The 27,129-nt window shown below is 39.4% G+C and overlaps 1 protein-coding gene across 7 annotated transcripts in view; it reads left to right on the top strand.

Moving 5' to 3' along the window:
• Positions 1–27,129, top strand: part of frya (furry homolog a (Drosophila)) — a 283,598-nt gene that overhangs the window by 222,282 nt on the left and 34,187 nt on the right. For all 7 annotated transcript variants that reach the window (XM_072262934.1, XM_072262933.1, XM_072262940.1 and 4 more), the window contains 9 exons: positions 3,905–4,509; positions 5,121–5,218; positions 5,305–5,475; positions 7,955–8,095; positions 9,840–10,019; positions 13,109–13,270; positions 13,440–13,514; positions 21,561–21,734; positions 25,900–26,100. In XM_072262934.1, the coding sequence (XP_072119035.1) occupies positions 3,905–4,509; positions 5,121–5,218; positions 5,305–5,475; positions 7,955–8,095; positions 9,840–10,019; positions 13,109–13,270; positions 13,440–13,514; positions 21,561–21,734; positions 25,900–26,100 (1,807 nt within the window). The remainder of the gene's footprint in view (positions 1–3,904; positions 4,510–5,120; positions 5,219–5,304; positions 5,476–7,954; positions 8,096–9,839; positions 10,020–13,108; positions 13,271–13,439; positions 13,515–21,560; positions 21,735–25,899; positions 26,101–27,129) is intronic.

Here is a 27,129-nt window from a genome sequence, read left to right as displayed (position 1 = left end):
ATAATCTCTTAAAAATTAAGTAGCCATTTAAATGGGAATAGCAGTTTCAGTAATATATCTAAAATGTACAAAAATGTAATTATTTTCTCTTTTATAACCACTGGCCATTTCTCTAATAATTTAAGGCAATTGCTGCAGTCTGTAATGTTTATACAGATAGTGAATATTATCAGTCCTGATGAAAGGTTTCAGCTCAATGTTGGCAGTTCCTTTCCTCTTAATAATGCTGCTCTACCCTCTGAGTTCCTCCACCAGATTGTTTATTGCTCAGTTTATTACGATATTTCCAACTTCAAAGCCAGGTTTCAGGCGATTACCAAAGGTGAGAAGAGGGTCAATAATGTCATTAATGACACAAAAGTTGGTGATGTTGGGGATTGTAAAGAAGGTCGTCTAAGGCCACAGCTTGATATAGATCATGTTGAAAGGTAACTTGTTTCATCCCAAAAAGCACAAGGTGATGCTTTTTTAGGATATGTGCAGTGAATAGTAGGACATTAGTAACATTGATGAACATAAAGAACTAGGGATCCAAGTCCATTGTCCTTTGATAGTGGCAGTACAGATCAACAGGTTGGTGAAGAAGGTATATAGCACACTTGCCTTCATAAATTGGGATACAGAATATACAAGGCATATTATGTTGCAACTTTGCAAAACACTAATTAGACAACAGTTGGAGTATTGGTGTGCATACTACTTTACAGGAAAGATGTGATTATACTGGAAGGAGTGCTGAGGTGATTCACCAGGATGTTGCCTGCATGAAAGATATTGGATAGACTAATCTGGTGTGGTCTGGAGCACAGGAGGCATTGAGCTGATCTGTTAGAAATATCTAAAGGTATGGGAGCCATAAGTAGGGTAGATATCTGAAGATTTCTTTGCCATAGTGATGGTATCCAAGACAAGAGGGCATAGGTGAGAGGAAAGAGTTTTATAGGAAATTTCAATGGAAGGTATGATATATAGAGAATAGTTGATGTCTGGAATTTACTGGAAGAGAAGGTGGTGGAATCCAACACAATCACTATGTTTAAGGGACATTTAGACAGGCATTGAAATGTTTAAGGGACATTTAGACATGGCTTAAGATACAGACTTTATGCGTGTTGGGGGGCAAAAGAGTTGGCATTGATTCATCATTGAACGTTAACAGATCTTTTGATTACAACAAGCTGGAGGAACTTACCAGGTCGGACATCATCCGTGGAAACGAACAGTCAATGTTTCGGGCCGAGATCCTTCGTCAGGACTGAGGAGGGAGGGGGCAGGGGCCCTATAAAGAAGGTGGGGAGAGGATGGGAAGGAGAAGGCAGGTAGGTGCCAGGTGAAAAACCAGTAAGGGGAAAGATCAAGGGGTTGGGGAGGGGAAGCAAGGAGGGGATAGGCAGGAAAGGTGAAGAAGGAATAGGGGAAAGCACAATGGGTAGTAGAAGGAGGCGGAACCATGAGGGAGGTAATAGGCAGATGGAGGAAGGGGCAGAGTGAAACTGGGATGGGGGAAGGAAGGGGGAGGGAATTACCGGAAGTTGGAGAATTCAATGTTCATGCCAAGGGGCTGGAGACTACCCAGACAGTATATGAGGTTTTGCTCCTCCAACCTGAGTTTGGCCTCATCATGGCAGTAGAGGAGGCCATGTATGGACATATCCGAATGGGAATGTGAAGCAGGGTTGAAGTGGGTGGCAAGCAGGAGTTCCCGTCTGTTGTGGCGGATGGAGCGGAGGTACTCGACGAAGCGGTCCCCTAATCACTTGGTCCAAGATCTTTTGATTGTGCATTCCATCACAATGGACTCTGATCATTTTCTGTCCCATTGTTTCTACACAAACAACATTTCCACCCAGGGCTAATCTATTGCGATCAAGAATGAAATTTACACTCAGTAGCCACTTTATTAGGTATACCTGTACATTTGCTCATTAATGCAAATATTTAATCGGGCAATCATGTGGTAGCAACTCAGTGCATAAAAGCATGCAGACGTGGTCAAGAAGTTCAGTTGCTGTTCAGAACAAATGAATAATTATAGGTGCTAAGCGTGGTGGTTTAGGTATTTCAGAAACTGCTGATTTTCTGGGAGTTTCACACATAACTGTCTCTAGAGATTACAGAGAATGGTACGAGAAACAAAAAACATCCAATGAGGGGCAGTTCTATGGGTGAAAATGCCTTGTTAATGAGAGAGGTCAGAGGAGAATGGCCGGACTGATTCAAACTGACAGAAACTGGAATAACCATGCGCTACAACAATGGTATGCAGAAGAGCATCTGTGAAAGCACAGCATGTGGAACCTTGAAGTGGATGGACTGCAGCAGCAGGAGACCATCAACACACACTCAGTGACCGCTTCTTTCGGTACAGGAAGTACTTCGTAGCCACTGAGTGCATTTCCCTCCCAATGTAAATGTGTCAAAAATAATTTTATCATCTCAATCATTAAAAATTCATTAAAGTGATGAATTATTAGGAGCATTCAGAGTGAAATTTTAATCCTTGGTCATAGAGTCATAGATTTGTACTGCACAGAAATATGCTTCCACAGATGAATAATAGCCACTTAATTCAGACACTGGAGAGCGTCCATCATCTATGAACGTCTTCCCCAGAATGAGTTCTTGCCTTCAGAATAAGAGGAAAAAAATAGACAAAAAAATAAGGAAAGGAAATTCATATCACAAAGGCATTCTTTATTGCAACTTGGGATTTGCTTCACTAGGGAGAGCAATAAATCTATCAATGACATTTTTCTTTCCAATTATATTTAACATAAAAATTCTTTGACATGCAGTTCTTGGCTGGTGTATGATGAAATATTATATTGAATTCAATCAAACCATCAGTTTTGTCCAAGCATTTTTCATAATCCTGCTCTTATCCCTCTTCTTTTAAGTTTTAGTTCTTGTCCTTTTTGTTTCTGTCACTGTTTCTAGGAAGACAATCCAGCAGCCTGGAAATAATGTACAATCCCCCTGGGTTTTACAGGATTGAGTTGTGAAATAAAACTTGTAAAAATAAAAATCTGGATCTTGAACCCTAAGCATATTTGGAATGTGAACTCTGTGTGCATAGTGGATGAATAGTGATGTCTTGTACTGTTGTACGATGAATGTTTTCTATCACTCTTGCTACAGTGGGAACACAGATGCCATAAAGAAAGAGAGTTTGTGGCAGGCAGTAGGAAATTAGAAGGATACAAGTTGACTTGTGTGCTATTTAGAGGGATTACCCCATTACCCACTATATTGTTTAACATTTTGGGGAAGGGTCATCTCAATTGCAATGATAAGTCAGATGTCTGCTTTTTATTCAGGAGAATTCTGTTAAATATTTTGGGTTCCCAACATGCTCCATTATTCTGTTACCCACCCTTGATATTGTAATTTCAATGTTAAGATTTATCCCTTACTCTGAACAACAGTCCCCAATTCTGAATTCTTAGTACCTGTATTACCCTCCATCCTTAACATTGTCAATTTCCAATCCCAATTTCTGACATGTCTGTCCACAACTCCAATTTCCCTCTGAACTGGGGAATTATCCAATTTCCCCTCATCCTCCTCTCCCACTCCATTTCTACTACCACCTCAGCCTCAGTATATACAATCAGTCTCATTATCACTTATAATCCCAATCCAGTCTCTCATAAAGTACCGTTCAGCAGATTCTCACAGTTGAAACTTGGTCAATAGTGTTTGTGACTATAGCCAATGGTTATTGATTACCCATTGATGTGCCCATTCAGTGCATCCATTACCATGTCCTAAAGTTTCTAGGCAGTTTTATGTGATCAAGATGGCTTTGTACCAAGAAGGAATTTTCTATAAATTTCTCAGTGCACTTAGGAGTGATTCTCGATGAATCATGTTATGTTAATTTCTTATTTTGTTTTTTTAATAGATCATCCTCTCCTGATTTTATGATGAATACTAAACTGGCATCAAGCCGGAAGAGCACTGGACAACTAAATCTGACATCAGGCATATTGGGTAGTGGTGGAATTACTGCCGAACGCAGCAGGCATCAGAGAAGCTTCTCTGTGCCAAAGAAATTTGGTGTTTCAGACAGATCCTCTGATCCACCGCGAAGTGCTACATTGGACAGAATCCAGGCAAATGGACAACAAGTCATGTTGAAAACCCGCAGCTCATCCTCTCTTAAAGACAACATTATTGACCCTACCAATATTAATAATCCTATGAATCTTTTGGCCACAATATTCTGGTCTTCTGTAGCATTGATGGAATCAGATTTTGAATTTGAATACCAAATGGCACAGCGATTGTTAATCAAACTTCTGATTCATCTTCCTTTGGACAAGACAGAAACAAGAGAAAAACTTGAAAAAGTACAAGGACAACTAAAATGGACTAACTTCTCTGGGTTACAGCAGTTATTGCTGAAAGGATTTACTTCTCTATCTACTACAGACCTAACTCTACAGCTCTTTAGCGAACTAACTCCTGTTTCTCGGATTTCATTGGTAGATTTAACGCAAGCCGTAGGTAAATGCATAAGTTAACTCTATGAAATACTACAGTTCATGTTGTAATGATCTTTAGTTGTTGAATATTTTTATTTTTACTAATTATGTGAAGGAAAGCTCAAGACTATATAATAAACACTTAGCCATTACATCCATGGACTGAATTTCAAAGAAAGAATACAGTATGCTAATATAGCTATGTAGTTTCTTCTAGCTCTGCTATCTAAAGGTGAATTCTCTTCTTATTCTTCATACAAATACTTTAAAATTTCCTTCTTGGATCGATGAACAAGCCATCGATCTGCAGGGAAATTTTTCTTCTTTTGTATTTGTAACATGATAATACCTTTCTGGTTTGCTACAAGCTAGAAATAAGGAAACTTTCTGTCTTTCTAAATTGCATAGTTTTCAACCAATATTATTTATTGATTAGTAATTTGTTGCTTAAATAATTTAAGACAGTGGGACGGTTATAGATTGTTGAATATTTTAATAAATATCACGAATCAAAGTTTTCAATGCTTATCTTTTCCATATAAGATTTGATTAACATTAGAAACATGTCATGAATAGTTTTAGAAATTAATTGAAAAGGAGAAGTAATTGATTATTTTTATTTACTTACTTCAGGATTCCCATTGAATGTTCTATGCCTTCTTCCACATTTGATTCAGCATTTTGATAACCCAACACAGTTCTGCAAAGACGCTGCAGATCGAATAGCCCAGGTTTGTGCTTTAGCAGGCAGATTCTCTTAAAAACCACTTCAATTTACATTGTAAACATTAAATACTTTTACTCTATTCTCCATTAGGTTTGTGTTGAGGAAAAGAACCCTAAGCTTTCAAACCTGGCACATGTGATGACCTTATACAAGACCCACAGCTATACGCGAGATTGTGCAACATGGGTTAATGTTGTTTGCCGTTACCTTCATGAATCATTTACAGAAAACACTTTGAATTTGGTTACCTATCTGGCTGAGGTATATGCAATAAGTCTTCTTCATATACTGCTTTATATTCTTTAGATATCTGATCGAATCCACAGTCATTTATTGACCTGTTTTGTGTTGTGAGCTTTTAGTATCTACAGGATTTTTCTCTGTATTTTTGTGTGTTTATTTTAATAATAAATAAGAAGTCAGAGTGTTGATCTAAATCCAAATTGAACTGGATTTTATATGTAACTCTTGCTTCGCCTAGCAGCTTAATAAAGGGGGTGATGACCCCCGGCCTGGCCAAACTTGAGAAATCTCGTTTGGGTGGATGTTGTGCGATGTGTTCCCTGTTACAAATCAGTATCCCGAAATAACAAACAGTACTCAATATGCGATTAAACGATTAAGCTTTATAATTCTTACTTGGAAGATACGATTAGTAGAGAAACGAAATAAAAGAGAAAAAAGGGCCCAATCTTATTAAACAGTCTGTTGCACAAAGTTGGAGTTCATTGATAATCTGATCGTTCACCATCGACCTCCTCTGATCGTCGCTGCCCTTCGGACCCTTGCTCCAAGTCCACCCCCTCTGGCAGTCTACCAAATCTCTCCATTCGCACCGTCTCTCCTCATCTCTCTCTCTCTCTCTGGCAAAAGCCAGTGAAATAAACTCCTTCCAGATTCACAAGACAGGGCAACAAAATCCTGATTGGCTAACATGCACACCACAATCCAGTTATCTCCAGCCATAACCCAAACATTGCTGCTACAAACTGTTACTTCAGCAGTGAACATTACAGAGAAGCCATTACAGTGTGTTACATATATTAATTTATTGCCTCCCAAGTTTCATCAGGTTTGAAGTTTGGGTTTAACTGTACAAAGAATTGCACTACCTACAAGGGATGATTGATAAGTTCATGGCCTAAGGTAGAAGGAGTCAATTTTAGAAAACCTAGCAATTTATTTTTCCTACATTTACACACTTAGTCCAGCAGTCGTGGAGCGTACGGACCCCTTCTTTGTAGAAGTCAGTGTCTTAGACCTCCAGAAAGTGGTCCACAGCAGGGGTGATTGATAAGTTTGTAGCCTAAGATAGAAGGCGATGAGTTATTAATGTCAAACTTTCTGCATAATCACTCAAAGAGTTGAACTGCACATGCATGTAACAAGAGCTGTATAACTCATCTCCTTCTACCTTAGGCCATGAACTTATCAATCACCCCTGCTGTGGACCACCTGGAGGTCCAAGACGCTCTTGTTACATGCACGTGCAGTTCAACTCTTTGAGTGATAATGCAGAAAGTTTGAAGTTAATAACTGATCTCCTTCTACCTTAGGCCACGAACTTATCAATCACCCCTGCTGTGGACCTCTTCTACAAAGAAGGAATCTGTATGCTCCACGACCGTTGGAATAAGTGTGTACATGTAGGAGGGGACTATATTGAAAAATAAATGTGCTAGGTTTTCTCAGATTGACTTCTACCTTAGGCCACGAACTTATCAATCACCCTTTGTATAGTTCTTCGAGGAATTAACAATATGAACCATGCATCATTGCTGCAATTCGAATTTGGTATAACCAGGAGAGAAATTTACATAAGCCCTAATTACAAAAGCATACTGTGATGTAGTTTCATCTACCTCAAGGAACATATCAAATGGTAGCAAGGTATTATCATTTATTCCCCTATGCCCAAAACATTTTGAGATTACACCTTAAATCAGCTGAAACTTTATTTATGCATGTACTTCATCAAACTGAAAGAGAATTTTCTATATTTTAGGATCACCTTTTATTTTTCTAAGCTCATGAATACATATAAACATTATATCTATTCACATTTGTTTGTATGTTTATATTAAAGCAATTAATTCATTTATTTTTGGAGCAATATCTTTGTGCCTAAAATCATGAAGAATTTTCATTCTTTTGGTTTGCCCAGCTGAAGAATTCAGAGAATCTTAAGTTTGAAGGACACGAACCTCTAAATTCATGGTCCAAATTTCACTCAAATGAATAAGCAATTTTGCAAAGGGAAATATGCAAACAAAATAGTTTAATGCATTTATGTATGAACTTAGAAGAGTGAGAGGGAATCTTACTAAAATTTGTTGGGCTTCACATGCACGCAGGAGTAAAGGCTGGGCAGCATTGAAATCTGTGATTGGACATTTAAGTTAAGGCATTGGCAGTTCAGTGCAAAGATGAAAAGAAGTATCTTTACCCAGAATGTAGTGAGTCATTGCAATTCTCTCCAAAAGAATTGTGAAGGTTCAATCACTGAGTATGTTCAAGCATAGATTTTTAATATGAGTGGAATCGAGGAACAGGAAAATAGCATTGAGGTAAAGGATCAGCCATGATCTTATTGAATGTGAGAGCAGGTACAAGGGGACAAAGTTATTGCAGATTTGAAATTATTTAAAATGTATTTAAATTAACATCATCACTGTAATGGATCTACAAAAGGTGAAATCAATTTCTAAGTGAACTAATAAATGCACTTTTGACCTAACAGCTTTTGGATAAAGGTCTTCCCAATATGCAACAATCGCTACTGCAAATCATCCACAGTCTTCTGAGCCATGTAGACTTAGCTGCCATACCTGTCAAGCAACTGAACATTGAGGTCCTGAAGATCATTGAAAAATTTATTCAGGTAAAATATTAATCAATAATTAATTTTGGTTTTTGGTCTTGGCCTTCATGAAGTTGCATGCCAAGAGACGAGCACAATATCAGCAAAGACAGTCAGTGCTATCAATATTATAAAGATTCTGTAGAGTGAAAAATATTTATTGAGACTAATGTAGTCATAGAGTGGATGGCATCCGTTAGTCTCGCGAGACCATGGATCTGCGCCTGGAAAGTCTTGCTTCAGTCTCTCCAGGACGCAGGCCTGGGCAAGGTTGTATGGAAAACCAGCAGTTGCCCAAGCAGCAAGTCTCCCCTCTCCACGCCACTGATGTTGTCCAAGGGAAGGGCAAGGGCCGATACAACTTGGCACCAGTGACATCACAGGAGTTGCCAGAGCGAGGTTGGGAGAGACTGCCTTAGGGACTCCAGTTCCGGATTTGTCCTCAGGGTTTACTTCCGAAGCCTTTCCCATAAGTGGGTATGGCCACAGGGCAGCGAAGGTTTGAAATCAGAGTTTTCCCTCTCTTAGATGGACTGCCTTCCCAGGCTGGCGAGCTCCATCTACCCGAAGCACTGGTTTTAAAGCACCAGGACCCGTCTTCGCCCCTTCTCCTGTCAGTAGAAACAGTTCCGTCGGGCTTAGAAGCTAAGCCACACGAGAAGGCCAGGAGTTGGACTTGGTTGTCAGAGGCTATTTGAGGTGCATGCCATGAGCAGCACTTTTAGGTAGTGGGAGCTTGTCCCCTCTTCCACTCCTCAGCTTGACAACCTTGGAACTGAGTACTACAGCACAAAAACATGGCCTTCGGCCCATCTAGTCCATGCCACACTGTTATTTTGCCTAGTCCCATCAACCCACAGCTGGACCATAACCCTCCCATCCATATCCAAACTTCTCTTAAATGTTGCACTCAAACCCACATCCACTACATCTGCTGACAGCTTGTTCTACACCTGCACCACCCTCTGAGAAAAGAAGTTTCCCCTCAGGTTCCTCTTAAATATTTCACAATTCATCCTTAACTTATGACTTTTAGTTCTAATCACTCCAACTTCAGTGGAAAAAGCCTGTTTGCATTTACTCTATTTATACTATGTTATTATGTGTGCATAATAAAGAACTTCAGTTCCCAGTAGGCAATGCAAGGGGTTCACCCAGAACCACAAGCTACGATGGTGACCTGGTTTTCGCACACAGGGTTGAAGTCTAATAGAAACCCATATCAAGTTTGTCTTTATTAAGAATATGCATAACATGAGGACTTTATTTGTGGAAGGGTGCCCTATATGCTACTGAATAAAAGGTGGCTTTAGATAAAATATTGTACCCTAAAAGTTTGGCATCAATTAAGATTTGCATGCTGATTGACATTGCAATCTTAATGTTGTAATTCTCCTATTGACTTGAAATCACTATATTAATTACCTCATCAACATGGCAGCTGATACCATGTGCAGCACATTCTAATGTCACATTAGAATTTATTTGCTGCCCATGGTGCCTATAAAAATACAAACAGAGTTAAATTATGAATCAGAAAATAGCACATGTCCTTTCCAACCTATTAAAGGTCTTGTCTGCTTATGATGAAATTAGGACTCCATTCCCATTGGGGCACAAAGAAAGAAAAATAAAAAAGAAAACCCATTCTGCACTGCATTAGAACTGAGTATGGACAAGCAATTGACATTTAATAGCGTGGATTTCAGACATGTTCACCTATCATAATATTTGAAAATAATTTGTCTTAACATCATTTTTACAGAGTGCTCATTGGAAGGAGGCCTTAAACATCCTTAAACTAGTGGTCTGTCGATCTGCCAGTCTGGTCTTACCATCATATCAGTACGGTGACGCTTCTCAAGTGGATATGCATCGAATATGGAAAAATGCTTCGCACGAGTTGCCGGGGAAGACACTAGAATTTCGCTTTGATATCTCTGAGGTATGTTTCGTTCCTGAGCCTTCATTTCCAAATCAACCTAGTACAAATCCAGTTAATTCTCTGTGTGATATTGCCTTACTCTACTGAAATAGTTAACCAGGACTTCATTGACTGCAGACACCTCTGTTAGGGGAAAGGTTTCTCTGTGTCTACCCTATTTATGCCCCACATAATTTGTATACCCCAAAAAGATCCACCCTCAGCTTCCACTCCTCCAGTGTGGTTACCAGGTACTGTAGTTGAACTAATGTTTATGTAGTTGTACCATAACCTCTGTGATCTAATATTCTCTGCACTGGCTAATGAAGGCAAATATCTCATATTCCTTCTTCACAATTTTATGTAGCTATGCTCTTGCTTTCACAAATTCTTGGACATGTACACCAAAGTCTCTTTTCCTTTGTATTATAGACGTAGGACAGTGCAGCATAGTATGCAGCCTTTGGCCCACAATGTTGTATTCTTATATCAATGATGTGATATAAGCCTGCTCTATCATCAGTCTAATCCTTCCCTCTTACACAGGCTATAACCCTCCATTTTTTCTTCCATCCTTGTGTCTATCTCTCTTAAATGTCCCCACAGCATCAGTCTCTAATATCACCCCTGGCAGTGTGTTACTGGCATCCACCACTCTCAGTGTTTAAAAAAAAAACTACCTCTGACATCTCCCCAAAACTTTCCTCCATATTGGTCATTGCTGCTCTGGGAAAGAGGTGCTGGCTTTCCATTTGAGCTATACCTTTTTTAATCTTATACACCTCCAAGTCAGCTGTCATCCACCTTGGCTCCAAAGAGAAAAGCTCTAAGTTGCTCAGCCTTTCATCATAAGACACGCTCTCTGATCCAGGCAGAATTTTGGTAAATGTCTGTACCCTCTCACAACTTTCACATTCTTCCTATAAGCTTGGAGTAGCATGGTAGAGTAGTGGTTAGCACGATGCTTTGCAGTACTGGTGATCCGCGCTCAATTCCTGCTGCTACCTGCAAGGAGTTTGTACGTTCTCCCCGTGACCGCATGGGTTTCCTCCGGGTGCTCCAGTTTCCTCCCACAGTCCAAGGACATACTGATCAGTAGGTCAATTTGTCATTGCATATTGTCCCATGCTTTGGCTAGGATTAAGTCAGAGATTGTTAGGTGGCAGGGCTCAAAGGGCCGGAAGGGCTTATTCAACGCTGTATCTCAATAAATAATGAGACGGCCAGAAGTGAACACCATAAGTGTGGTCTAACCAGGGTTTTATAGACATGCAACATTACCTCATGGCTTTTTGAATTCAATCCTCCAATCAATGAAGGGCGGCACAACATGCACCTTCTTAACCACCCTATCAGTTTGCGCAGCAACTTTGAGGAATTTATGAACTTGGACCCCAGATCCCTCTGTTCCTCCACACTGCTAAAAATCCTGCCATTAACCTTCTACTCTGCCTTCATTTTTGATCTTTCAAAGTGTATCACTTCACACTTTTCTAGATTGAACTCTCTCTGCCCAGCTCTACATCCTGTCTGTATCTTGTGTAACCTGCAACCTTCTGCACTATACCACAACACCAACAACCTTTGTGTCATCTGCAGACTTATTAACCCACCCTTCTGCCTCCTCATCCCAAGTCATTTATAAAAAATCACAACAAATAGAGGTCCCAGAACAGATCCCTGTGGAACACCACTAGTCACAACTTCCAGGCTTAATACGCTCCATCTGCTACCACCCTCTGCCTTCTGTGGGCAAGCCAATTCTGAATTCACAGGGCCAAGTTTCCATGGATCCCATGCCTTGTGAATTTCTGGACGAGCCTATAATGGGGAACTTTAATGAATGCCTTACTAAAATCTACATGTATCAATTCACCACTCAACCTTCATCAATATGTTTCTCACCTCCTCAAAATATTCAATCAGATTCAGAAGGCACAACTGCCCCTCACAAAATCATGCTGACTATCCCTAATAAGAATATGCTCCTCCAAATGTTCGTAAATCTTGTCCCTAAGAATTGTCACCATTAATTTGCCAACCACAGTTGTAAGACTCACTAGTCTGTAATTCGTAGGATTATCTCTATTAGCTTTCTTGAACAATGGAACATTTATCATCCTCCACTTCCCTGGTATCTCTCGTGTGGCCAGGGAGGATGCAAAATCATTGTCAATTAGTATCAGACCTCTTGGTGCGTTATCACTGACATATGCCCTGAAATTTGTTGTTTTGTGGCAGCACTATACTGCCAGACATAAAGATTGTTATTACTTATAATAAGAAATAAAATAAATAATTAGTGGAAAACAACACCTACAAAATACTGGAGGAACAGCAGGTCAGGCATCAACTATGGAAGTAAATGACGTTTGGGCCTGAGCCTTCTTCAGGACTGAAAGGGAAGGGGGGAAGACGCCCGACCTGCTGAGTTCCTCCAGCATTTTGTGTGCATTGCTTTGGATTTCCAATATTTGCAGACTTTCTTGTGTTTATGAATTAGTGCAAAAGAGAAGTAGTGAAATAGTGTAAATAGTGTTCATGGATTCATTGACCATTCTGAAATCTGATGAGAGAGGGGAGCAAGCTGTTCTTAAAATATTGAGTGTCATCTTCAGGCTCCTGTACTACCTCCCTGATGATAGTAAAGAGAAGAGGGTATGTCCCAGATGGTGAGGGTTCTTCATGATGGATGTCATCTTCTTGAGGATCTGCCTTTTGTAGAGTTCTTCAGTAGTGGGGAGGCTTGTGCCTATGCCAAAGCTGGCTGAGTCAACAACCTTTGCAGCCTCCTTAGATCTTGTGTGTTGGAGCCTCCATACCAGACACTGATGCAACCAGTCAGAATGCTCTCCACTGTACCTCTGTCAAAATTTGCTAGAGTTTTTGGTAACACACAAAATCTCCCTAAACTCCTGTGAAGATTAGCTTCCGATATGCCTTCTACATGATTGTATCAATATGTTGGGCCTAGGAGATATCCCCTGAGATGCTGATGCCCAGGAAATTGAAGCTGCTCACCCTCTCCACTGTTGACCCCTCAATAAATTAATGTGTTAATAGCAATTTGTCACAAGAAGTTAATATAAATTTTCTTGTTTATTTTGTAGACTCCTGTGATTGGAAGAAATTATGATGACTTGCATGGTCCATCAGGGAGAGATGGAAAACCACGGGCAATAGCTGTCACCAGAAGCACTTCATCCACCTCATCAAGCTCTAATTCAAATGTTTTAGTTCCTGTGAGCTGGAAGAGACCTCAGTTCTCACAGGTATGGTTGAAATTTTTAATTTGCTTTGTCACCTCCAACTTGTGTTGGAATTTGACATTAAATGTTACCTAATATGTGCTGCTGATATAAATGAACATGGAAAAAAAATGAAACTGTTTTATTTTGCTTCAATATAGCCAACTTCATAAATCTGTGATCTCTTTTATAGAAAAGAACACGAGAAAAGTTGGTGAATGTCCTTACTTTGTGTGGTCAGGAAGTAGGCTTGACCAAAAATCCTTCTGTAAGTTGATCACTTTTCTATGTGAGTAATTCTTAGCCGTGGTTCAATTGGTTGCAATCTAGATTAGAAGGTTACATGAAAAATCTAGGCTAGCACTCTAGTACATTGCTGAATATTTTGTCTAATTGGACATATCACCATTTGCATGGAACTCTAAATTAGAGTGTTCTGTAGTGATCATAGTCAGGTAAGTATTTGCCTTGTGTCTGCTGACCTTTGGGTAGGGAGTAAGGAGGATTACAGTCAGAGCCGGTTGGGAGATCTATGTGCAAAGAGAAGTTGGTTGTGTTTTGAGCTAGGGGAGAAATGGTCATCAATCTCAGACTAAGTAGAAACAAATGGGGTTGCAGGTCCAAATGAGAGCTAGATAATTCTGCTCTCAAGATAAGTAACCTAAGACATCTTTGCGTTATGACAGAGCCCTGTCCAGGAAGATCTCATTTAAATCACTCAGAAGCAGGTCTTACTGGTGCTGTAAGCCCATCTTCTGTACAAATAACCTACTGAGGGCACAAGACAAAGACGCTTGATGAAAATTATAGGGATGACATCTGGAAAAAAATCTTTGCATATCATTGAATTGAACATATCCTGAGAGACTCTGTCCTTTAGCAAGTATGATAAATGAGGAATCTGAAATAAAATTTGGAAACTTCATCCACATCATACAATTTTTTCATTGGAATTTATTCACATAATGAGAAAAAACAATAACATTAGACATTTGGAAATCAACATTGTCGGGAATGCCACAAAAGCAACTACTTCCAGGTTGTTTTATGTCATTCTAGAAACTTGACTGGGCACTTGGAACTACAGTTTCATTGCAACACTGACCCAATTTGAATGTTTTTGTTTAGCTACTCCCAGGGCATTGCAGTCTACCTGTACAGCGCTGGGCTGGGAAAGCAACCAGGGAAGTTATTTACTTATCTTCATCCATAAGGCACCTACGCCTATCTACATTCCATGGACTCCATTTCCCTCCCACCAATCCCACAATCTGTCTTCTACTCACCACAACCCTGCCATTCTCTGCGATCCAGGCACCAAATTCATGATATGTTAACCCACAATTCCCTGTCTCAAGTCTTGACCTCCCATTTGTCATGCCATGATCCTAAAATATGAGACTCCCATCTTCAGTCCCAGGAATATCAGTAAATGCAGAATGGCCAAACAGTATGTAAAGATCAGGTAGTTCAGCCCTTTGGTCCTGCCTCAGGATTGACAGGAGTCAAGACTGCGGACGGAGTCCTATCTTCTAGGAAGGCTTTGCAACAGCTTTCCATGTTCATGCCAGTTTTCAGAGTAAATCTATTCCCCTATTATCTTGTAAGCTATTCTACCCACATTACCAATAACTCCGTCAGATTCTACCACCACTACACTAGGTCCAGTGTACAATGGCCAATTAATCTACCAAGCCTCACACATTTGAGATAAAGAGAAAACGAGAACACACAGAGAATGCATGTACTCCACATGGGCAACATCAATAGTCAGAATTAATCCCTGCTTGCTGGAACTTTTGAGGCAACAAGTTTACTAACTTAATATTCCTGATCATTTTAAAGACTGTTTTAAAGAATTTATAACATCCAATGCTGTTTTATGATAAATGTAGCATAGATTGAACTATGTTCACATTCACAAAATGCCTTGCTGATCCAAGAACAATAATTGCTAGTTTCTTTCTTTCCTTAAAACTTCCTTCTTAAAAATATTCTTGCCCATTTCTTCCACTTTCATCCTCAACAACACCATCTCTTCATTGCTTCATCCTTTGCCCCTCCACGCCTTTATTTATGGATGCCAGTTATGCAGCAGTGTTCCCTTTTGAAATGGTGAGAAGAAATTTTTGAGCTACTAAGTTTGCATTATGTGTTGCTTGGGCGATTGCTATGCAGGAATGACCTGCCATTCTTTTTACAATGACCATGGTTTAAACATGCTTTGCAGAACTCAAAGCACCTCAGGATGTTTTGAAGAGGATGTGAAATGCAATTTTGGACCAAATTAGCTTGGTGAGAGGAAATAGTGGTATTTGAAAGATGCTTTTCTGATTTGGAGCCAGTTATATACAGCATGGATTGGTACTGGAACCTTTTTGTTTGTGATAAATGTTAAGGACTTGGATGTGAATGTAGGAGATGGATTAACAAATTTGCGCAAGCACAGAAATTGGTAATATAGATAGTGAGGAAGATTGTCTAAGGCTAGAGCAGAAAGGAAAGTTGGATTGGAACATAGGCAGATGTTCAAGTCTGAGGTAATGCATTTTGGAATGTTAGGTAGGGGGTAAGGCAATTACAGTAAGTGGTACGACGCTAAAGAATGTTGATGAACAGAGTGGCCTTGGTGTTCAAACCTATAGTTCCTTGAAAGTGGCAACTCAGGAAGGCAGGGTATTACGAAAGGTATATTCTGTGCTTTCCATCATATTTAACACTTTGAATATAAAACTTGGGACATATTTGACTGTCATGATGAGGCTGCTCACAGGCTGGAGGAGCTACACCACGTATTTTGTCTGGGTGGCCTCCAAACTGATAGCGTGAACTGATGGCTCTCTTTTACCTCTTCTCTTCTTCTCACCTGTCTTTCACCTCCCCATAGTGCCCTTCCTCCTTCCCTTTTCTCCATGGTCAACTCTCTGTTTCCTGTGGCAGAGAATTCCACAGACTCACCACTCTCTGTGTGAAGTTTTTCCTAATCTCGGTCCTAAAAGGCTTCCCCCTTATCCTCAAACTGTGACCCCTCGTTCTGGACTTCCCCAACATCGGGAACAATCTTCCTGCATCTAGCCTGTCCAATCCCATTAGGATTTTATACGTTTCAATCAGATCCCCCCTCAATCTTCTAAATTCCAACGAGTATAAGCCTAGTTCATCCAGTCTTTCATCATATGAAAGTCCTGCCATCCCAGGAATCAATCTGGTGAACCTTCTTTTTACTCCCTCTATGGCAAGGATATCTTTCCTCAGATTAGGGGACCAAAACTGCACACAATACTCCAGGTGTGGTCTCACCAAGGCCTTGTACAACTGCAGTAGTACCTCCCTGCTCCTGTACTTGAATCCTCTTGCTATGAATGCCAGCATACCATTTGCCTTTTTCACCGCCTGCTGTACCTTCAATGACTGGTGTATAATGACACCCAGGTCTCGTTGCACCTCCCCTTTTCCTAATCGGCCACCATTCAGATAATAATCTGTTTTCCTGTTTTTGCCACCAAAGTGGATAACTTCACATTTATCCACATTAAATTGCATCTGCCATGAATTTGCCCACTCACCTAACCTATCCAAGTCACCCTGCATCCTCTTAGCATCCTCCTCACAGCTAACATTGCCGCCCAGCTTTGTGTCATGCGCAAACTTGGAGATGCTGCATTTAATTCCCTCATCCAAGTCATTAATATATATTGTAAACAACTGGAGTCCCAGCACTGAGCCTTGCGGTACCCCACTAGTCACTGCCTGCCATTCTGAAAAGGTCCTGTTTATTCCCACTCTTTGCTTCCTGTCTGCCAACCAATTCTCTATCCACATCAATACCTTACCCTCAATACCGTGTGCTTTAAGTTTGCACACTAATCTCCTGTGTGGGATCTTGTCAAAGGCCTTTTGAAAATCCAAATATACCACATCCACTGGTTCTCCCCTATCCACTCTACTAGTTACATCCTCAAAAAATTCCATGAGATTCGTCAGACATGATTTTCCTTTCACAAATCCATGCTGACTTTGTCCCATGATTTCACCATTTTCCAAATGTGCTGTTATCACATCTTTGATAACTGACTCTAGCAGTTTCCCCACCACCGATGTTAGGCTATCCGGTCTATAATTCCCTGGTTTCTCTCTCCCTCCTTTTTTAAAAAGTGGGGTTACATTCGCCACCCTCCAATCCTCAGGAACTAGTCCAGAATCTAAAGAGTTTTGAAAAATTATCACTAATGCATCCACTATTTCTTGGGCTACTTCCTTAAGCACTCTGGGATGCAGACCATCTGGCCCTCGGGATTTATCTGCCTTTAATCCCTTCAATTTACCTAACACCACTTCCCTACTAACATGTATTTCCCTCAGTTCCTCCATCTCACTGGACCCTCTGTCCCCTACTATTTCTGGAAGATTATTTATGTCCTCCTTAGTGAAGACAGAACCAAAGTAATTATTCAATTGGTCTGCCATGTCCTTGCTCCCCATAATCAATTCACCTGTTTCTGTCTGTAGGGGACCTACATTTGTCTTAACCAATCTTTTTCTTTTCACATATCTATGAAGGATCTCGTTCTGAAGTATCAACTGTTTATTCATTACCATAGATGCTGCCTGTGCGTGTGTTGTTCTGGATTTCCAACATGTGCAAAATCTCTTGTGTTTACATACTGTATGTAGCAACTTTACAAAATATGGGTTAGACGATTGTGTATTGAGTATTGTGTTTGTTTCTGGTTGCCATACTATAGGAAGGATGTGATTTTACTGCAGCTGTGTGTGGGCACGTGACCAAGTGGTTAAGGCATTGGACGAGTGACCTGAAGGTCGTGAGTTCGAGCCCCAGCTGAGGCAACGCAGTATCCTTGAGCAAGGCACTTAATCACACATTGCTCTGCAACGACACTGGTGCCAAGCTGTATGGGTCCTAATGCCCTTCCCTTGGACAACAGTGGTGGCGTGGAGAGGGGAGACTTGCAGCATGGGCAACTGCTGGTCTTCCATACGACCTTGCCCAGGCCTGTGCCCTGGAGAGTGAAGACTTTCCAGGCGCAGATCCATGGTCTCACAAGATTAACGGATGCCTTTTTTATTTGTGCAGAGGAATGCCCCAGAGTGATACTTGGGGGATGTTAGTTATGGGGAAAGACTGGATAAACTGGACTTACTTTCCTTAGAGTGAAGGAGGCTGAAAAGTAACCAAATAGAGGTATATAAAATTATAATAGAGTGGATAGAATCTTGTTTTTCCTTGGTAGAGATAACATAAACAAGAGGGCATATATTTAAGGTGAAAGAAATGAGTTTTAAAGGGATTGGAAGGGAAAATCTTTCCTACCGAAGGTGGTCGATTTATTTTGGAGTTGGATACAATCATTTCATTTATGAGATGTTTAGGTTGGCTCTTAAATAGGCGAAGCATAGATGGATACAGAACTAATTTGTCAAATAGGATTAATATAAATGGGCAAAATGGTTGCCATGGATAAGATAGGCCAAAGGGACTGTTTCTCTGCTGTACAAATCTATGACTCCATGACAAACATTAAAATAATTACCAAAGTAGTGATGGAAGCTTAGCGTGCTTTTCTAAAGCCATAATTCCCTGTCATTTCAGTTGGGTGTCACTGCTCTGCCAGCTCTAACTCATGTAGAATCAGGGAGGTACCTTATAATAAGGAATTCAACATAATCGGGCTCCATCACTGGACTCTACACAGAGCCACAGAAACGGCAAATTCAGGAATCTGGAGGAAAAGAAATAAACTGCTAGAAGAACTCAGTGTTGTTGAGCAGCATCTGCGAAGGAAAAGGGATGCCTGATGTCTTTGTTGGAGACCCTACATCAGGACTGTAACAGGAAGACAGCTGGTATATAGCAGTGAGAGGGAGGGGTGAGGCAGATATTTGTAATTAACAGGCAAAAGCTGATAAGCAGAGTGGGGATAATGGGGAAAGGCAACCAGGTGGGGAAAGGTAGGGGGAGAGTAGTAACAGAAGCTTGTAGTTGGTAGGTAGAACCAAATAAGGGAGAGATTGAATTGAATTGACTTTATTACTTACATCCTTCATATACATGAGGTGTAAAAACCTTTACGTTATATCTCAGTCTACATGTGCAATGTATAATTTATAGTAATTTATAATAAATAGTATGTACAATATAACATAGAAATACAGTTTTGTCAGCATGAATTAATCAATCGATGGCCTGGTGGAAGATGTTGTCCCGGAGCCTGTGGTACAAGCTTTTATGCTGTGGTGCCCTTTCGCAGGTGGTAGCAGCTGGAACAGATTGTGGTTGACGTGACTCGGTTCCCCTATGATCCTTCAGGCCCTTTGTACACACCTGTCTTTGTAAATGTCCTGAATAGTGGGAAGTTGACATCTACAGATGTGCTGGGCTGTCCGCACCACTCACTGTAGGGTCCTACAATTAAGGGAGGTACAGTTCCCATACCAGGCAGTGATGCAGCCAGTCAGGATGCTCTCCGTTGTGGCCCTGTAGAAAATTCTTAGGATTTGGGGTCCCATACCAAACTTCTTCAACCATCTCAGGTGAAAGAGGCACTGATGTGCTTTTTGCGCCACATAGACAGTATGTACAGACCATGTGAGATCCTCGGTGATGTTTATGCTGAGGAACTTAAAGCTGTTCACCATGTCAACCCCAAATCCATTGATGTCAATAGGGGTTAGCCTATCTCCATTATGAAGATGATGGGAAAGTAGACCAAAAGGTAATGTCCTGGTAATGGAGTGCAGGGAAGGATGGAAATGGTGAACAAAGTGAGAGAGAACCTGGTTGGAGTAGTGGAAGTAGGAAAGGAACACAGGAAGTTACCTGAAACTGGAAAATCTAATGTTCATAACTCTGGATTTAGGCTACTCAAGAGGAATTTGAGACGTTGTTTGAGTTTGCATTTAGCCTCAATGGAGAAGGTTGAGGACAGACAATTAATTCACTGTAGGAATGGAAGAGAAATTGAAATGTCATGCAGCCAGAAGTTCAAGATGGCCATTGCAGACAGAGAGGTTTACTGCAATATGTTCACTGGTCTCAGTGCAGAGGAGGTCAAACTATAAGCATTTGATGCAGTGGATCAGGTTAAAGGAGGTGCACATCAATCCCTTTCTCATTTGGGAGGTTTGTTTAGGTTCCTTTCCAGTGGTGAAGGAAGGAGTGAAGGGACAAGTGTTGCACTTCATATGGTTACAGAGAAATATTTTTTGAAATAGTTAGATATGGGTGGGAAAGGATGTGCATACCTGCAAATTGCAGAGAGGGTCGTCCTCAAGGAAAGCTGGAAGGGGGGAAAGGGGAAGATGTGACTGGTGGATCCCACTGAACCATATCATCCTTTGCCATTTCTTCCAGTTCCAAGCTGTCAGATCTTTCCCTCCCCACTGCCCACCTTCTTTCTGATTTTCACAGAGACTACTCTTTCTGTGACTCCTTGGTTCACTCATCAGTTTTCATCCACCCCTGTTAAAACAAGTCGATCAGTATGGAAAACAATAACATAATCTCCTGCTCAATCAAACTCTTCTGAGCATATTCCTTACAGTTGCCCCTCTCTCTGCCCTCACGCACTAGACCTGCAGTCATAAAGCTTCCATTAACTCCAATACCTTGCTCAAGGGGTTGTTCTGTGAAGTGGAAGGAGTTCTGACTGGCAAATCGACTTCAAACACTACAACCTCTGACCCCTCCCACGGACAACCATGATGTCCTTTGACAGTTAAATTGTCGTGATGCCTTTTCACTGTCTCCAAAGGTCCTTGATTATCACAGGCATTAAGAGATGATTGAAAAACATCAAATAAATTTTTTAAAGTATTATTAAAACACACAGCATTTCATGAATAATACAGAAATAGAAAATATAGTAAAGAAAAATTACATGTTGCACTTTTAAATGATTGTAACTTGATGCAACAATACACTTATAGCCTTTAAAGCTTCAAAGCTCTAAAGTGAAGGATATTAATATTTTGACTTTCTTTGTCTCAAATAATAAGTTACAATTACTGTAGCATAATTAGTTTAAACATTTAATTTTGGTGATAAATATCTTTGAATGCATATAATTAGTTAAGTTTTAGGAACCGTGGAAATACATTTTACAGTGGAAGTATACATTGTTTCCCTTTAGAAATATTACTGGAACTATGTAGATTAACTCTCTTAAAAAATAATTCTTGACTACCTTTATATATTATTTTGATAATCTTTTATATTGCTAAGTGTTTTATTGAAGTTATCAATAGACTTTTAGTGATAACTTCTAAACTGAGATATGACATGAATCTGCTTCAGGTTATTTTCTCATCAAGTGGAGATCTTGACCTTATTGAACATCAGGCAAGTTTGGTGTCATCCTCAGAAGATGGTCCAAGGGATCCAGAAAATATCGATGACACAACAAGTGAACAACAGTTCAGAGTTTTTAGAGATTTTGATTTTCTGGATGTGGAGCTGGAGGATGGAGAGGTAGGATTTTATTAAAGCTTACATTAAAAATATATATGAGAATTTGTTGGAAAGGATATAACCAATAGTACTATCATTGATACCAAAATGATTAACAGATCTTTTACTGCTATTAAATTTGGTGAATAAGTTCTGGTCTTGATTAAGAATTTCTGAAAATATATCTGTTAGGCAAATATTTGAGTGATGTGATAGTGTATTAACTAATTTATTAGTTCAGGAATTAAAAACAGTCAATTTAGTTTTAGATAATTCTGAGTTTAGAAAGGTTAATGCAACTTCTCTGCTGTAATCACCAACCAGGCCAACAATAACACCATAGAGACGCAAGAAACTGCACATGCTGGAATCTGAAGCAACAAATAATATGCTAGAGGAAGCAGCAGTCATGCAGCATCTATTGGAGAAAAGTAATTGTCAACATTTCAAGTCAAACCCCTGTGTCAATCCTGATGTAGGGTTTCAACCGAAAACATTAACAGTTCCTTCCTTCCCACAAATGCTGCCTGACCCACTGAGTCCCTCCAGCAGTTTGTTGCATGGTAGTAACAATGGATGATATCACGTTGGACTTGGCTGGCAAGCCTTACAGTTGTCCCTGGTTCTGCAGCTGCCCATCAGCTGTATTCACCTTTATTCTAAACTCAGTAACCTCTGCTTTGTTCTCTATTGTCTTAGCTTCTATAGAAAGTCATTAGTAGCCCTTTACCTTTTGAAGTTTTAATCTCATTCTATAAGTATACTGGGAAAAAATGATAGATAATCAAGTTAGCAGCATAGGATTATTTTGACAAAAATTATGATTATAAAAAATAATTGTTCACAATAATTTTTTCAAATCATTGTTGATGGATATTGGTAGAAATTTAAATGTAACTCAAAAATTTGAAAAGGAATAGTTTTGTAGAGCTCGAAGATACCTTGAACAATATAAGGTCCAAATAGAGGGGAAAAAAGCAAAACAATGCAGTTCTAGGGAAAATAAAAACTGGGATTTCGTAAAAGTTCTCGTCATGTAAGGCAACAGCATATTGTTGAAATGTGCTATATTTTGTAGAAAAAGGAAATGTCAGCAATGGGAAACCTAAATAATTGAATTTCAGTTCTGTAGAAAGTGAAAATATATGTATTTCTTAGAATTAAAATGTTGTAATGTGGTTTTTTTTCACTCTTTATTGCTGTCTAGGAACTCCAGGTAAGATGTTTCATTATGCAGCTTTGTGGATGTGTTGTAATCTGCAAGTGGAATGTTTGTGCTGCATTCATCAGCTTGTTGCATTATGCTCAGTAAATGAACTCCAATACCACATTGGAAAATAATCGCATGTGAAGCTAAGTCCACTGTACAATATTGACAAAGATAGCTTTACTTTCATTTGTGATTACTCAGTACAAACATTCTGGTAATAGCAACGATAACACCGGACTCCATTTTGCTATAATTTTATTTTTTTTTAAATTCAAGTAGATTATTAAGGCTGTCATAAGAAGCCAGTGTTTTCAAGTTGTCAAATGCTAAATGTTAAAATTGCATTTTGCTAAGCAGTTGAATTCTTTGTTGGTACATTTGTAACAAATTGTGCTATAGCAGTTGCAGAGTAAAGCACGGTTTTTCAATAGCTCTCCTTTTTAAGAACATTGTTTTCTTGCAAACAGGAACTGTATTTCTGTTTCTTATGATCATCTTTCATTACCTGAAGGTTTTTTGACTAACCTCTTAAAATAATTGAAATTCAACTCTCTGGGGGTGGGGGTAAACTTTCTTAAGAGGTCTTGCTGAGATTTCTTTCCAATATTTTTCTTACTCCCCTGAATTCATTAACGTGTGCCTGTCTATATTCTACTTGTGAAAATACATCTCCTGCATCTTCCTGAAGAGGTTATTTTAGAGGTGAACCTAGAGTGGGCTGACTTTAGAAGATACTTCAGTACAGCTGAAAGCAAATTTCCCAACAATTGTAACCTTGTAGATTGAAGAATTAAATGAGGACTGACAGGTGAAAGTGAAGTCACATTCAGTTTCTCTGAAGCTTTTTGTATTGTTTTGGACCATAAAGCAACCTCATTAAAGGGGTTTATCTTAGTTTTGCTTAGTAGAGAAACATAAACATGCTCCTTCAAACCTTTACCCTTTAACATAGATAATTTATTTTAATTGGTATTTGTTTCTCCAGCTAGTGCAACTTAATTGGTGGCAGTCTTGCTAGCAAGAAATGAGATCCAACTCTGGATTAAAGATGTAGTTAAGTCATCTTTAGACCTCTTTCTTTCATTTCCAACTTTCAGGCCTATGATCGATCTTTTCTGCATAATTTATGTAGAACAATAAAATGTGACCTTACCTTTTTTTCACCTACTGATTTTTGACAGAGATCTGAAAAAACTAAGCAATTGAATGCATTATTTTCCCTCTTCAGGTTGTTACATGTAGCAATATTAAGAATGTGTAATTGTTCTGTTGATTGTTATTCCCCAGCATATTTTTTTAAAGTACGATTGTTTGCAATATGATGTAATCTTGTGGTAACTCTAGAGAAAAACTAGATACTGAGTATTCCCTTCTGCTCTAAGGCAGCTTCACAATAATATTAGCTGCTTTGGTGCTGAACCTACAACATTTGGTGAAGTAAGCTCTGGAGAGCACCAGTAGATAGCCTTATAATGCTGCAGACACATCCCCTTGGGTGCCACAGTAGGGTAATGTTAGTGCAAGGCAATTACAGTTCGAGGATCTGAGTTTAGAGTTCAATTCCAACATCACTGTAAGGAGTTTATACGTCCTCTGTGGGGACTGAGAGGGTTTTCTCCGGGTGCTCTGGTTTCCTTCCACAGTCCAAAGATGTACCAGTTAATAGGTCATTGTAAATTGTCCCATGAGTAGGCTAAGGTTAAATCAGGGGTTGCTGGGTGGTACGGCTCAAGGAGCTGGAAGGGCCTGTTTCACATCAAATCTCAATAACTATATATTAAAGCTAGAAGCTTCTCAAAGGGTTTTCCTAAACATCTTACTCTGTCACAAGGGATAACCTTTCTCTATATTTAGGATAAAACTGAACGGTATTCAACAATAATTTAGAGGACCTACTGTATCACAAACAAGAGAAAATCTGCAGATTCTGGAAGTCCAAGCAACACACATAAAACGCTGGAGGAAATCAGCAGGCTAGGCAGCATCTATGGGAAAAAGTACATTCGACGCTTCGGGCCAAGACCTTTTGGCAGGACTCGGCTGGACCGAAAGTTTTCAGCCTAAAACGTCTACAGTACATTTTTCCATTGACACTTCCTGACCTGCTGAGTTCCTCAAGTGTTTTGCGTGTATGGTACCAACTGTATGTTCAGTTCATAGAATTTTGGAATACACCAGGAAACAAGGAAAACAGGCAGAGATGCGTTTGCAATATTTTGTCAGGATTTTAAGCCTGGGGCAAATTCAATGATATTAGTAATGAATGTTAAACCTGCCATCCAGTGGCTCTTGGAGGGATCATTGCAGACTATTAAAAAAAATTGCAAGTAAAATTAAAAATATTCCCAAACACATTTACTACTTCCATTTTTTTTCTCTTTAATGTCTGACTTCTGGCTCAATTCATAGATGGCTGTCAGCACTGACACACTATAAATATTTATTATAATGCAGTCTGTCTGTAATAATGTGGTTTTAAGCTAGGCACCAAAACCAACAAGTAGACATCCTGGATACCTTCCATGACACAAACACAAACTTTTTTGGTAATTCGGAATGCCTCCCAAAGGGACTAAGAGAACGCTTGTTTCAATATCAGTTTGTGAATCACTAAAACTGCAGTCAACTATTTAATGGTCTTCGTACTTCATTAAGTCCCAGGAATGCTCCCCAATGCTTTTATTCATGAAAGAAGAAAATAACTCCTTTATCTGTAGATTGATTATAGAATATTATTAAATTAATAATAAGATTATTAAATAACTAAATTAATTAACTGCTATGAGCAATTTGTTACAACTGGTTTAAATAAATATCTTAAAGCTGTAAAAGAGATTTTACCAATATTTCAAAAAGTAGATCTGTGGTCTCATGTTTGGATTGCTTTTCCATTTTATGCAAACATTTGTGATTAAATAGAGAATACATACTGACAACACATATTCTTTATGAATAATGTTGTACCTTTTCTTTCAGGGAGAGAGTATGGATACCTTCAATTGGGGAGTGCGGAGACGCTCTCTTGATAGCCTAGGCAAGGGGGATATGCAACTTCTGGAAGAGAGCAAACTTTCAGGAAGCATACCAAGTCTAAATAAAATTAATCATGAAGATTCCGATGAATCCTCTGAAGAGGAAGCACTCACGGCAAGCCAAATTCTGTCACGATCACAACTAGTATGTCAATGTTTTATAATTTATTATGCGGATCAGGAAAAGAACCTAAAAGTTAAATTCATTGTATAAGTTATGATTTTGTAGCATCTACCAAAATACCAAGCATTAAATTATTATGCTTAAACCATTTAATGTGGTTTCTAAAAGTAAGTATTTATTTGAATGTGGATTTTTTTAAAGTAATTTCTCCAGTTCCCTTTCTGTGCCTTCACACACACAAATAATCCCCTAGCAAGAAAATAAACAAGCCTATATACAAATGTTCTTCATGGAGAAGAGCCTGAACTGTGGTGAACTGAGTAATTATGTGGGTGCCACAGTAGTGTAGCCATGAGAGCGAGGTGATTACAGCTCAGGGCGTCGGAGTTTGGAGTCCAATCCTGGCATCCTCGGTAAAGGACCTCCGTACATCCTCCCTGTGGAATGCATGAGATTTCTCCAGGTCCTCCAGTTTTCTTCCACAGTCCAAAGACCTACCGGGTAGGTGAATTGGTCTTTGCAAATTGTCCTGATCAGGTTAGTTTAAATCGGGATTGTCAGGAGTTGCTGGGTGGTGCAGCTCAAAGGGCCAGATGGGCCTATTCCACACTGTATCGCTAAATAAATAAATCAGTCAATCAATCAATCAGTAAGTAAGTAAGTAAGAAAGAAAGACTATATTAAAGCTATAAGAAAGACTTGGTTAGATCACATTGTAGAATTCTCTCCCTTGCACCCTAAAGAAAGTACACTGTAGTGCATAAATGTTATGAAGGTTGAAGTAATTAAATTTTGAGAAGAAATTATATTTGCTGAATGTATCATCCCTGGAATATAGACAGTTAAGGGGTACTTTTAATTGCATGCTAGGATTTTCAAAGTACTGTAGTTGATTAAAAAAAAATACATTTCCTGCTAATGGGGGAATCTAAGACAATAGATATGATATAACAGCATATGCATCTTAAACTCAGCATTCAAATAATAAAAAGATTTGTTTCCATTCATATCAATGTAACTAAATTTCAGGAACAGAATACAACTCATAAA

The sequence above is a fragment of the Mobula birostris genome, chromosome 7 (genome assembly GCF_030028105.1).
Source record: "Mobula birostris isolate sMobBir1 chromosome 7, sMobBir1.hap1, whole genome shotgun sequence".
In the NCBI taxonomy this organism is placed as follows: Eukaryota; Metazoa; Chordata; class Chondrichthyes; order Myliobatiformes; family Myliobatidae; genus Mobula; species Mobula birostris.
The sequence above is the reverse complement of the archived record's forward strand: the minus strand, read 5'-3'. Positions and strand labels throughout refer to the sequence as shown.